Source organism: Cricetulus griseus, chromosome 3 (assembly GCF_003668045.3).
Source record: "Cricetulus griseus strain 17A/GY chromosome 3, alternate assembly CriGri-PICRH-1.0, whole genome shotgun sequence".
Classification (NCBI taxonomy): domain Eukaryota; kingdom Metazoa; phylum Chordata; class Mammalia; order Rodentia; family Cricetidae; genus Cricetulus; species Cricetulus griseus.
Genome location: NC_048596.1, coordinates 24,482,711 through 24,495,536, shown reverse-complemented (window position 1 = coordinate 24,495,536; position 12,826 = coordinate 24,482,711). Strand labels below are relative to the sequence as shown.

Genomic DNA, 12,826 nt, shown 5'->3' with positions numbered 1-12,826 from the left:
ACAACAACAAAACACAGGTAAGGAAAGTAAGGCAACAACAGCAACGGGTCAAGGCAGTCAGCTTGGTGGTGCCAGGACAAAACTGTCTCTGATATCGAATGTGTTTCAGCTTCATTGCTTAACCTCTTCTGTAATGAAATGGGAATGGAATCGGCCACTCGGGACCCTCCAATGCATAGCTCTTTTACATCTGAGAATGGAGAGCTTTGGAGATTCCTGAACTCTGCAGGGGTAGCACTTGCTCTGTGGACATTTAATCTGCATTTCCCCCCAGTCACATATGGGAAATAGATATTCTTGTGTCAGTGTTGAGTCAGGCTACACTAATAGAAAATAGTGAAATTAATGTGAAACATAGAGACCAGCTTTAGTTTTGGAGAAGGTGGTTTCCAGCAGGAAATTGTTGTTACATTAAATAAATAATAATTTTTAAAAAACACATTTTTAAAAGAAGTGCAGACCTACCCTGCTGCTAAATCAATACTGAAACACCCACAAAACAAATGCCATATAGAATGGCTTTGATGCTCTCATGCTCTCAAATTTTATACCCACATGCCATAATGGAGCTCTTTTGACGTTACCTCTGTCATAATTGTACTGCTGTGAGATGATCTCCCCCCAGTATTTAGCACACTCTGCAGAGAGTTTCTTTGGTTTGTCGAGTCGACGAATGGCTAGTGCTTGAATGTGTTTCTGGAAGGCCTCCTCTGTCATGTCCTCTATGGCCTTCTCCATGGTAAGTAAGAAGGCTTCCACTCTGCTTTCCAGGTAGTGAGGTGGTTTTTCTGACTGGATGATGAATCGCAAGCCCTGGATGCCATTGGCTCGGCGAGGTCCACTGAAGACAATATAGCCTGAAGTATACACACACACACACAGTCAGGATCTTGGCACTAGACTCACACCACTTTTAGTCTTCCAGAGAAAAGAAAATCTACTTTAGCTTGTTCACATCTGAAGAAATACGACCATTTAAGACATGGTCTTCTTCCTTAGGACCGAGCTGAGGGGCTCAGCTGAGGCTTGAGGCTGACCCTGTCCATCTTTCAAACTCACATTCTGTGACTTTTCTCTGTCGACTGTCTAAACTTGTTATCCTTATCCCTGCAAACTGCTGGGCTCACTTCATGCCCCAGCCAAATCCTAACTCTGCTGCTTTAACATCTGAGTTCCTCACATGACCCTGGCTCTACAATGCATTTACTTGATCTATTCCTGGACCAGCTCTGGGTTACCCGACTCTCTAGGACAGGGCAAACCAATGGTCACAGATCTATCAACAGCTTGTGTGCTTATACACACCCCTCCCCAATTCATTTTTTTTACCCCTCACCTCCCAACTTTTGAAGACTGACATTATTTTATTTTGTTCTTTCTAGTTCAAAGTCACTCTAGGTCCATCTTCCTGCTCAAATTCAGTAGTGAAGCATGCAATATAAAAATCACCACGGAAAAGTTCTAAATGTAGACAAGGTTTTGACAGCCAGAAGAAAAGTCCATGTAGATTTCTTTTCTCTTAAACTATCAGAGGTGGGCGATACCTCATAGGGAACCACACTGGGGTCCTGAACACCTGTATATGGCAGGGTCTAGAGGAGCTACCCATATGAAGCAAACAGTGTTCACAATTGGGGCACAGGCTTTCAGTTACAGTGGTTGGTGTCCAAGGCACCTGTGGGTCTGTGGCAACCAGTCACACCATATTTTCTACGGAACAGGGAGGACTGCTGGTGAGGTTTGTGGGGAAGAGGCCTTCATCTCTGAGTGGGACAGTCACAGACTTTCCACTGGATGACTGCAATGCGATGCAGCAGTCATCTTCACGTGATGCCAAAGGAGCATCAGGCCTCCTAGGTGCACAGCAAAGTGCATTCCCTGGTGGCTTTTAGCATCCAACTCTTGCCACTGTGCATGCAGCAGGTGCACTCAAAGTGTCTTAGTCAGTCTCTTCATTGTGAGTAGTCAACAGTTTCGTGTTCTGGCACATGGACAAGCTCCTCTAGTTGGTACCTGAAGCAAACCTGGGTACAGCTGTTTCAGGATAAAGGTCTTCTCCTTGCCCACCTTGGTGGTCTTTCCTGTCTCATGTATATCACTGGGCCTAGATGAGGCCAGGTAATAATAGCCTTTGCAGTCATAGAAAGCCGCCTTGCCAGAATGGAATTCCAGTGTATAACTGGTAGCAGGCTCAGCACATGCAACTAGGCACCCACTGTGGCCCAGAAGCAACAATCGTAGTCTGTGGCTGTGACACCAGACCAGGAGAACATGCTAAGCACTTCAAACCATGTACAGGTCTGGGGCAGGCACGGCACTTAGGTAGTCAGGCTGTAGATACAGGCCTGAGAGAGCTTGGAGATGCAGAGGCTCCACTCCTTAGCTACGGACAGTGTGTGAGACACGATGGAGACGTGGAGTTCCCAACAGTGTGTGAAGCACAACAGGCAGTCACAGACAGCGAGCAGCCCCTATGCACACCAGACTGCAGCAACCAATGGGTTCGTATCATCGTGTGAGGACACAGCAGTCCTCATAGGGCACCAGTCACCTTGCCCTCACAGTTAACACCCCCAACCCTTTTCTCCATTTAGTTCTTGGCTTTTTCCTTCAGCAGCTCTGCACAGATCTCCCACCAAAGACAGTCTGGGACCTGGGGCCTCTGGGGATGTTGCTCTCTTCAGAAGCTTTGGTGTTTGAACACTGAAACATAATCATGCCTCTATAGGTCAGCCATTTTGAGCTCCTTAAAAGGCAGGACTATCCACAATGTGTCCATTTACCATGTTCAGCACAACGCTAGGGTATGTGGAGAGAGATAGCCATATCCTTTCAAAATGTTTCTTCCAGGCTATTATGGGGGTTTCTTTGAACTTCCCTTTGTTCTAGCTGTTTGGCTTTTTGATTGGGTCTCATGTTTCTTTTCAGAATGGCCTAGAACTGTCTAAGAAGCAGAGGACGACACTTTACCTTCCTTCACCTTCCAAGTGTGAACGCTTTCCTCATCAATCAAACCTGTCAGCATCTCCAAGACTTTTAACCGTGTCTAAAACCGCAAGCACTTAGTTCCTCCTGAGCCTGGGATACAGGATGAGGAAGAGATAACACCTGCCCTCAGAAACTCAAAGTGTGGCAAAGCTAAGCGAAATTCCCCTGTAGGACTGGCTTCCCGCCTCCCTACCTAGAAGCCTGCTCTTCGCACTCTTCCTTCCCTCCCTATAGCTAAGATGTCCTCTTTATGGCAGCCAATGGAAGTCTGGCATCACTGCATTAAGAATCACTTCAACACTAGGGCTAAGGACATGCCTAGCACCTGAAGAGCAGACTGTATTCAATCTCCTCACCATGAAAAAGAAAGGAAGAGGAGGGGTATAAAGAAGAAAAAGAGTAACAGTTCCTGTATCTGCAAGATATCAACTGTTCATCTTTTAGAAGCAGCTCCCTATAAACAAGGTTTTCACAAGTATCTCTAGATACAGCAGGCTTGATACACCATGCCATGTGACTCTCCAAGTGGGAAATGTCTGCTGAGAATAAAAGCTGTTCATTGCAGTCTCCAGTACCCTGCGATCCCCATTGCCTTCTCACCCAGCTGCTCCTTGGTGCGCAGGGTGTTGAAGCAAGGCTCAGAGATAATCTGACAGAAAAGCTCCAGGAACATGTTCTCCGAGGTGCTCTGCATGTCTGTCTGGTAGTAGATCTCAATGCCACAGTTATTGTGAACTTCATTCCTCTGCTGGTAAACAAACCATCCTCCTAAGAAGTTTCAAAAAGAAAAGAAATATTTGTGATTTAATAAAGCTAATGGTATATTTACCAGTTTTTGTTTTTCTGTCTTAGTATTTTTTGAGACAAAGCCTCACCAGATAGCTAAGGCTGGTCTTGAACTTGCTCTTATATAACCCATGTGCTAGTTAGTTTTCATCAATTGGATATAAATCTAGACATACTTGGGAAGAAGGAATCTCACTTGAGGAACTGACTCCATCAGACTGATCTGAGGACATCTGTGGAGCATTTTCTTGACGGGTAATTTACAGGGGAGAGTACAGCTCAACCTGGTACACTGTAGCCCACTGTGGGAGGAGCCACACTTGGGTAGGTAGTCCTGGGCTGTATAAGAAGAGTAGCCAAGCCAGGTGTGATGGTACATGACTGTAATTCCAGCACTTGGGAGGCAGAGGCAGACTGACCTTTATGAGTCTGAGGCCAGTTTGGTTTACCTAGTGAGTTCCAGACCAGCCAAGGTCATTGTTAAAAAACAAACAAATAAAAAAAACACCAGAAAGGTGGCTGAGTAAGCCATGAGAAGTAAGCCAGGAAACAGGGAACTTCCTCCACAGTTCTACTTCAAGCACCTGCCCCAAGCTCTTGCCTTGGCTTCCCTGGTTGATTAACTGTAACCTGTAATCCGAGGTTGGTTTTGGTCAGTGTTTTATTACAGTGACAGAAAGCAAATTCATACAGCCAGGCTGGCCTTGGAACCCTTCTGCCTTTGCCTCATGAGTGCTGAGATTACATGTGTGCTCCACCACACCCTCTCTAAATTTTCTTTCCTTAAAAAAAAAGGTTTTTTTTTTTTTGAGATAGTGTCTCACATAGCCCAGCCAGGTCTTCAATTTGCTATGTGGTTGAAGCTGGCTTTGGCTACCTGCTACAACCCAGTGCTAGGATTTCAGGCATGTGCCAGATGTGCTTGGCTTTATAAACTATTTCCTGATGTAAATTGGCAATGACATTCCTCCTCAGAAGAGGGGAGGACTCGTGGGCTCAAGGAGCCGTCTTTCCTTCTTCTTCACACATATCTCAAATATTTCCTTTCATGGCGCAGAAGACGCTGCTTTCTAACTGTAGGCGCCTCCCAGGTGCATCAGGTGAGGGTACTTAAACATGACATCTGCAGTTGGCTAAATCAAAGGGATCTGCTAACACCTTCATTTTGAGAATGAGATGTAAACTCTACTATTTCTGAGCTTGAGGGAATTTGACAGAGCAATCAGGAGGCAAAAGACAGGGTCCTAAAAGAGGAAAGGAAGGAAGGAGCATGAAAAACTCCATTTTGAAATTCTGTTCTAGACTGGATCACTCACTTTGAGTAGAGGTAAATGCTGCAGTTTCTTTTTCCTTTTGGTTTGAGGCTTGAACCCAGGACCACCCCACCCGCCATTAAATATGTGCTCAACCTCAGAGCTCCATGCTCAGCCCAATGGGATGGCTCTGACTCAGCAGTTACTAAATCTTCCTCTTTGCCATGTGTGCCCTGACTGAGGAACACACTAAAAGCAGCAACCAATAACCATCACCTGCTTTTTGATGACCGGCCAGTCAGGACAGCAGAACTAGCTGTGCTCAACAAAGGTGGCGTGAAGTAATAACATATTTGAATCATTCAGTAGCTACTCAAGGCAGAAACCCTGGCTTTAAAGGAATGTATAATCTCATAAACTGGTGTTGCCCTTTAATCCACATGAAAGAGTAAAAGTGCTGAGAGCTTCAAAGAGTTCAGAGAAATTCACAGGTAGTTATTCCAGCTGAGGATGTCAGAGAAAGTGTAGTGGCGGTTATGGTTTGGCCCAAGTCACCTTACACATGCTGGACAGATGCCCTAACGCTGCATCCCAGCCTACAGCGTGGTGCCCAGCCTTAGATGCTACTGGAAGGTGGTAAATGCTTTTTTATTTGGTGGGACCTAGTGGAAAGGACACTGGCCTCCCCTTCCCTTTATCTCCTGGCTGCCATGAGGCGAGGAACTCCTTCACCATGTCCTCCTACCATGATATGCTGCTTTGTCATAGGTACAAAAGCAAATGGCCAACTACCCATGACCCGGAACTTTGAAAACTGTGATTCAAAACAAACTGTTTCCTTATTGTAGATTGGGTATTTTGTCATAGTTATGCAAAAACGACTAAAATAGAGGAGTATGACAGGCCAGGGAAGAGGACCAGAATCTAGACACAGGTCCCTGAGAATCAGGGGGAGGGGCGAAGGGACACCATTTTAGGAGGTAAAAGAGCTCTGAGCAGGAAACATAGACAATGCAAGCACATGGAACACCAACAATGAAGTGTGGCCAAAGAGCACCAATGCCCTCACTCCTGGTCTAGTATGTTAAGAGTTTTCCACAATGAAACAATGTTCATTAAGTTTTTATATCAAAAGAAGCCACTGTTAATGTACTATAATCTGACATTTTAAGTCCCAACATATAAATAAAAGTACTTTCTAATGTTATCCCCTTAGAAAAATATACATATTAGGAATATGTTGTTTTCTGTACTTGTGATTATTCTAAAACTACTGCCAACAATTCCAACAGACTTCAATGGGTGCCATGATTTCAGCTGCTTCTTAGTTTTCCTCAATTTTTATTTCTGACCCAGCGTCTCATTTACCCCAGGCTGGTTTCTAACACTGTCTTGATTTCTCACTCTCCTGCTTCCACTTCCCAAGTGCTGAGATTACAAATGCACCACCCATGCTCACTTTTATCCTATGCCAGGGTCAAATCAAAGGCTTTGTGTGTGCTGGGCAAGCACTCTACCAGCTAAACCACATCCAGCCAGCTTTCTTTTACACAAGATTCTTACTAGGTAGCCCTGGCTAGCCTGAAAGTCTTCTGTTTCCCAAGATTGATTGATTGATTGATTGATTGAGTGTGTGTGTGTGTGTGTGTGTGTGTGTGTGTGTGTGTGTGTATCTGTGAATGTGAGTGTGTGTGTGTGTGAGTGTGTGTGTGTGTGTATCTGTGAATGTGAGTGTGTGTGTGTGTGTGTGTGTGTGTGTGTGTGTGTGTGTGTGTATCTGTGAATGTGAGTGCAGGTACCTGTGGAGGCCAGAGAGCATCAGATTCCCTGGAACTGGAATCACAGGAAATTTTAAGCACAACCCCCGCCCCAACATGGGTGTTGGGAACCAAAGTCAGGTTCTTTGCAGGAACAGTGCCTGACCGGACCCGATGAGCCACCTCTCCAGTGTTCACAGTTCATATCTCATCGGCTGTTTTCTTGTGTAACAGTTCTGGCTGTCCTGGAACTCTCTTTGTACCACACACTGCCCTCAAACTCACAGAGATCTGCCTGCTTCTGCCTTCTGAGTGTGCCACACCACCTGACACACAGTTTTATTCTCTAACTCCTCTATATTCAAGTACTAGTGAGTTCCAGTATCCATCTCCTCAAAATCATCAACTGCCTCCAATTTCATGTACATGGCTCACCAATCAGAGAATTCTCTAGCAAACCTATCTACTTGTAATCCTATTTCTATAAATTATAGAGGTTTACTATAGATCTCTGACATGAAAGCATATATTATTTTCCAAGTGTACTCAACTCACTCAACTCAACAAGCACCTTACTACACAAGAGCAGTCCATTTTCAAAGTTTTAACATCTCACTTACTGTCAGGGAGCTGAACTTCTCTGTAGCGAACTAGCTGACTTGGAAGGAGAGGCTTGGTGTGAGCATGCTCAACAAGGGTGTCCTCTACCATCTGCATAATTCCTAATGCAGCCTGAAGGAGAAGAAACATCACAGCATATTATAAAAAAATCCGAGTATAACCTGTCTGTGAAAATCAAAACAGAATACCGGATAGCCCATTATAATAATGAAAACATACTTATAAAGTACCTTAGATGACCATATAAATAGATTTTTAACTATTAAATTCATCTCATCCTATGGAAATGGATAAAAATTGAGTTTATCTACCAATACGGTAGTAGTGAAAAGAAACAGAAATCCAAGCAATCATCTACATAGTACCGGTGGCAGGGAATAAAGGCATTTCTAAAGACAGAAGTACTGGTAAGGAAAAGTTAGTGCCATGTCAGGAATCTTGAGCATAGAAGCCAAACAAAAGAGATAAACATAGGAGTATATTGTGAGTTATTAAACTAAGCTGAACAAGCATCTGCCCCTGGGCATACTGTTTTGGAGGCCATATAGAGTGGTAGGGAGTAAAGGCTCTTGAGACAGACTGCCATGGGGATCTTCTAGTGTTTTCCATGTGCTATTCAAATCTTTGTAACCCATGCTGTAGGTGTTGCTACCACTCTGACTTGCAGAGTGGAGGTGAGGCCTTTTCGTGAGATTACAGATCTAGTGTGTGGCAGTGTCAGGACTTGTATGCAGGCTGCCTGACTTCTACATTATGTGAGTCTATACACAGTAGGGACAATTATTTCCATTCCTTCTTTGACTGCACAGGACAGGCAGCAGCAGTAAAGATAGCTATGAGCCTCACTTAGCTACCCTACTTCTATTTCTTGCAGGTCCTTCCTACCTTCTTCCACAGAGAAAGCTGATTAATTCTTGTGTGCCTAGCATTGTGCTGGCTATGTCTTGAGACAGAATAGAAGAAATAATCTCTTACAGTGATCCACAAAAGACTGCTAAAACTTCACCTCGCACCTGCTTTGTTATGTTTCCATGGAGAAGGGCTTCAATGTGCAGCCGTGACAGTAGCTGAGGTATGAAGGCCTTAAGTCGGGGGAGGGTAACATCTGTAAATATGAAAGAAATAGTAAGATCTGCATACAAATCTTAAAACAAAACTTTGTATTAGAAATAATTTCAGACTTATATAAGGTTTGCAAAAGTACTAGAGTATTTCACCCTTCAGTCAGTTTTATCTAATGTTATCATCTTTCAATAACCACAATATTGATTATCAAATCCTAAGCAATCAATTCTGATATACACTGTGTTTTTTGCAAGGTCCTATACATCAATCCCAAGGCTTTGCACATGCTAGGCAAGCACTCTACCCACCTAATACAATAATACTGTTAACCCAAGTACTGGCTTTAATTGGATTTCAATCTGAAGTTTTTGTTGTTGTTTGTTTTTTGAAACATGGTCTTACTGTGTAGCCCTGGCTGGTCTAGAATTTGCTAAGTAGATAGACCAGGCTGGCCTTGAACTCACCAGGATCTACCTGTCTCTGCACCAAAGTGCTAGGATTAAGGTGTTCCCCATCAATCCTGGTCTTGGATTTCAGTTTTTATATCAATGTCCCTTTTCTCTCTAGGATCTAACCTATAATCCTATATTGAAATTAGCTGCTGCATAGTCTTATTGTTCTCTCACTGGAGACAGTTCCTCAGAACTCCTTTATTTATCTAGTGTCTTCTCAAGATCAAACTACATTTATGTACTAGCTTGAAGGAAGCATGCATCCAGAGGCAGCGTGCATCCAGCTGCTGAGGTGGGGATGTCATGGTGCTGGGTAAGGTGGTGTCAGCGGGTGTTTTAAGTAAATGTACTATTTTATTCTTTAGGTAATAATGGAGTGACTCATGTTTGTTCAACAAGCAATTTGAAAGTGCCTACTTCCAAAGCCTATCAAAGCCAAACCAAATTTTTCCATTAGAATTAATCTGTTTGAAGAAAGTTTGAGACAGCTTTCCCTCAAAAATTTTTTTTAAATTAAGAGTTGTCTTACACTATTTATTTATTTATTTATTTATTTATTTAGTTGTTTATTATGTGCGGTGGTCTGGGGTGGAGAGTAGCAACTCATGTAAGTGGTGGTGGTGCTGAAAATAGGGGTCAGAGGACAACACAGAGGAGTCAGTTCTGTCTTCCCACCACATAGGTACTGGGGAATTCAACTCAAGTCATCAGGCATGGTGGCGAACCCCTTACCCACTGAGCAATCTCACTCGCTGGATTTCCCTCAAATTTTTACTAATTTTAGCATTTGCAGGTGGACACTGCCTGTGGCAATTGTTATACAGTGTCCCAGTAGTAATGTTCCTACTTCTCACATTCCTTTTACACGTGCTGGTTCTTCTTTAGGAACTAATTAAGTTAATTAGTTAAATACCCATGATGGGTCAGGTATTTTTACAGATGTTATTTTCAATACAAAAGTATGAATACTATCTTAATTTTACAACACACACACACACACACACACACACACACACACACACACACACACACACCTGAAGCTGTTTCTTATCTAACGTCACTGAGCTGGAGCACCCACTCCACTCCCACTGTGCTGCCTTGGGAACCCCTCCTCTAGCCTCCTAGCATAACACTCTCCTATCTCATCTTCATCCAAATGATCTCTCTGCTCATGCTTCCCAACCCTAGTCCCCGACCCTTCTAATTGATGGCTGTTTAACCCATGGGCAGGGCTGCGTGTGGAGGCAGTTGGTAAGTGTCACTGAACCATATGAAGTTCTGAGGCTCTTGCTACCTAGCCCGTAGACAAAGGAATGACTAGAATCATGGTATGAAATAATGAAGAAGGAATCTCACCGTCCAGGGCTTCTTTTAACTCATCTTTAGTCCAGGCCACTTCAGTCATCAGCAGGCGGAGGTAATACATGGCATGCTGGTGAGGTTGCTCAGCCCGGAAATTATTAAGAGATCGCATATACTAGGGAAGGGAAGCATGGGTTCAAAGTCAATTAAAAAATCAGCTGCAATCCAACTTCTACATAAATTATGTGTAACTGGAATGCAAGGATATTTACTTCTTTCTCTTCTATATAATCAGGAACAGTAACTACCCTTCTCTGGTTCTTAAACTAACGGGCACACATTTTCATTGTCCAGGCAGCGTCTTAACCTCTGGCATCTGACGTGTATCTAAATGCCTTCACTATGGGATATCTTGCATGCCTTAGAAAGTAATTCCCAGGGATCCTTGCATACAGCACATCTCCAAGGTCTCCATAAGCAAATAACATGGGTAGTAGCTACTGGATGCCCAACTGAAAACTGACAGTTTATTATGGCATATAAATGAAGGTCTTGGCTGAAAGTACCTATCCATTCTGTACTTCCATTAATCATGACATGGATTTCAGTGGAAGACACATCAACCCTAAAGGGTGCCCTACAAAGTAAGAAAGCTCTTCTGGTAGGCAGACCTCTGTCTTCCCAAGCATGTGTTTGTCTGAAATGAAGGTTGGGGTGAAAACTAAAAAGTCTCACTGCCACTGGAGCTCCGGCAGAGTTAGCTCTGCAACCCTAGTAGGTTTTGAAGCTGACAGTCAGGTGTCTACTAGTGGGCTCAGCTTTCTAAGCTGAATATAGCAAAGACGATAACTCAGGACTATAAATGCTTTTCCCCCAATCCTCTCTCCATTATTAGCAATTTTTGTAACAATGCAACTGTATTAATAAAAATTATAGAAAAAAGTTATAGGACTCACCGCCTCTTTGATAATTTCAAATCTCTTTTTATCAATCTCAAAAGTAGCCATTTTTTCAGTAATCTTCTTCAGCAAAATTGGCTGTTTGTCATTGTAACCCTTCACTGAGAGCTACAGAAAGAGATGAAGGAATTCAAACTTTACAAAACATCCAACAACTTCATCTTAAGCTTGATTTTAAAAACACTTTCAAAATCCCAATACTAGGTATATTAAGTATTATAAGCTCAATTTAACACTAGTCACCTTCATATTAAACAACACCCTTTTCCAAGTAAAGTCAACAGTAGGTAAACTCACCTGATACCAAGAGAGAGTGGCACCTGCCACACCACAACATTCATATGTTCTCACTGCCTCAAATTTAATTACAGAAGGTGTTTTAAATTTTATCTTTTCTTTTTTGTGTTAGAGACAGAACTCCAGGGCCATGCTAAGTATACACTCCTCTATGGAGTGAAACCCAAAACTCCTAAATTTTCTCTTAAGAAAGACTCTCTGATGACAGTACAATACTTTTATGAATGTAGTAAGAAGGCAGAAATCACAGGGGACACATCCCCGAACTGTTTAGAAATATTTAAATAATCAGCTCTGGCTGGATGTAACTAGGAGTCAGGCAACTCCATGTCTGAGGTCAGTTTGGTTTACTCAGCCAGTTTCAGACTAGTCAGGAACACACAGCAAGACCCTGTCTCAACTACCTGCCTCCTCTAAGGGAAAAAAACATCTTGAGAAAAAAAAAAAAAAATCAGGCAGCCCTAATTTTATATTTCATAGCCTGATGCTGCTCTTATTTAGTGTTATCTGTTAAGGAACCACAATCTTAATTACTTGCTTATTTTATTATATGTTCTAGATGCCAATAGAAACAAATTTGTCAGGAAAATACAGTGTATATACCATGAGGATTTCGCCTTAGAATCTCTGCAAGGCAGGGAAAGGCTATGATTACATATCTGTGTGCAGCACCCAGAGCAACACAGGATATACGGTAAGAACCTCCCTCTAAGGAATGGCAGTCAAGATCCACAGCTAGAGTGGAAGGCCTTGGCCACAGAACTATAACAACCATCAGAAAGCCTGCTTTATCAGAAATAAATGCTAATAGCTGCTAAAAGCCACTATCGAGAAACAAAATCGACTGCCACTTTAATATTTGTTGGTAGTTTTGATCTCTAAGTTTCAATCTGTAGAATCTGAAGATGGTTAGACTATACTTATTCTTATACATTAAACAACTACCTGAAAAATAATGTTGATAAAAAGAAAAGGAACGCTACTGAAAAATAAATGAAAATTTAAGTTTTGGAATATGTGCTCATCTCAGTTTTGACTAAATGCATGCTTTCAAGACCAGTGAGAATGAATGTGTGCCATTAAACAGATGTTAATTTGAAACTGAGATATCATCCAGGGTAGGATGTAGGAATAACACACGTAAAGCAGTTAGTGAAACATGCCACACAATAAACTGCCAGGTGGATCTGAACACAGAACTTTCTACTACTGTCTATAGAAACAAAAGATGCTTATGTAATTCAAGCACCACAGTAATGACAAATAGCTTTTACTTATGAATGGAAAAAGACTCAAATACACTGGGAGAAAAACATGCTTTTAGGATTAGTATGTTAAGCATCTCA

At 42.5% G+C, this 12,826-nt stretch overlaps 1 protein-coding gene across 2 annotated transcripts in view; it reads right to left on the bottom strand.

The window, feature by feature from the left end:
• Ide (insulin degrading enzyme) overlaps positions 1-12,826 on the bottom strand; it is a 94,142-nt gene that overhangs the window by 8,638 nt on the left and 72,678 nt on the right. For both annotated transcript variants that reach the window (XM_027406320.2, XM_027406319.2), the window contains exons 16-21: positions 11,181-11,291; positions 10,279-10,399; positions 8,419-8,510; positions 7,405-7,516; positions 3,589-3,756; positions 585-857 (exon numbers count right to left, since the gene is read on the bottom strand). In XM_027406320.2, the coding sequence (XP_027262121.1) occupies positions 585-857; positions 3,589-3,756; positions 7,405-7,516; positions 8,419-8,510; positions 10,279-10,399; positions 11,181-11,291 (877 nt within the window). The remainder of the gene's footprint in view (positions 1-584; positions 858-3,588; positions 3,757-7,404; positions 7,517-8,418; positions 8,511-10,278; positions 10,400-11,180; positions 11,292-12,826) is intronic.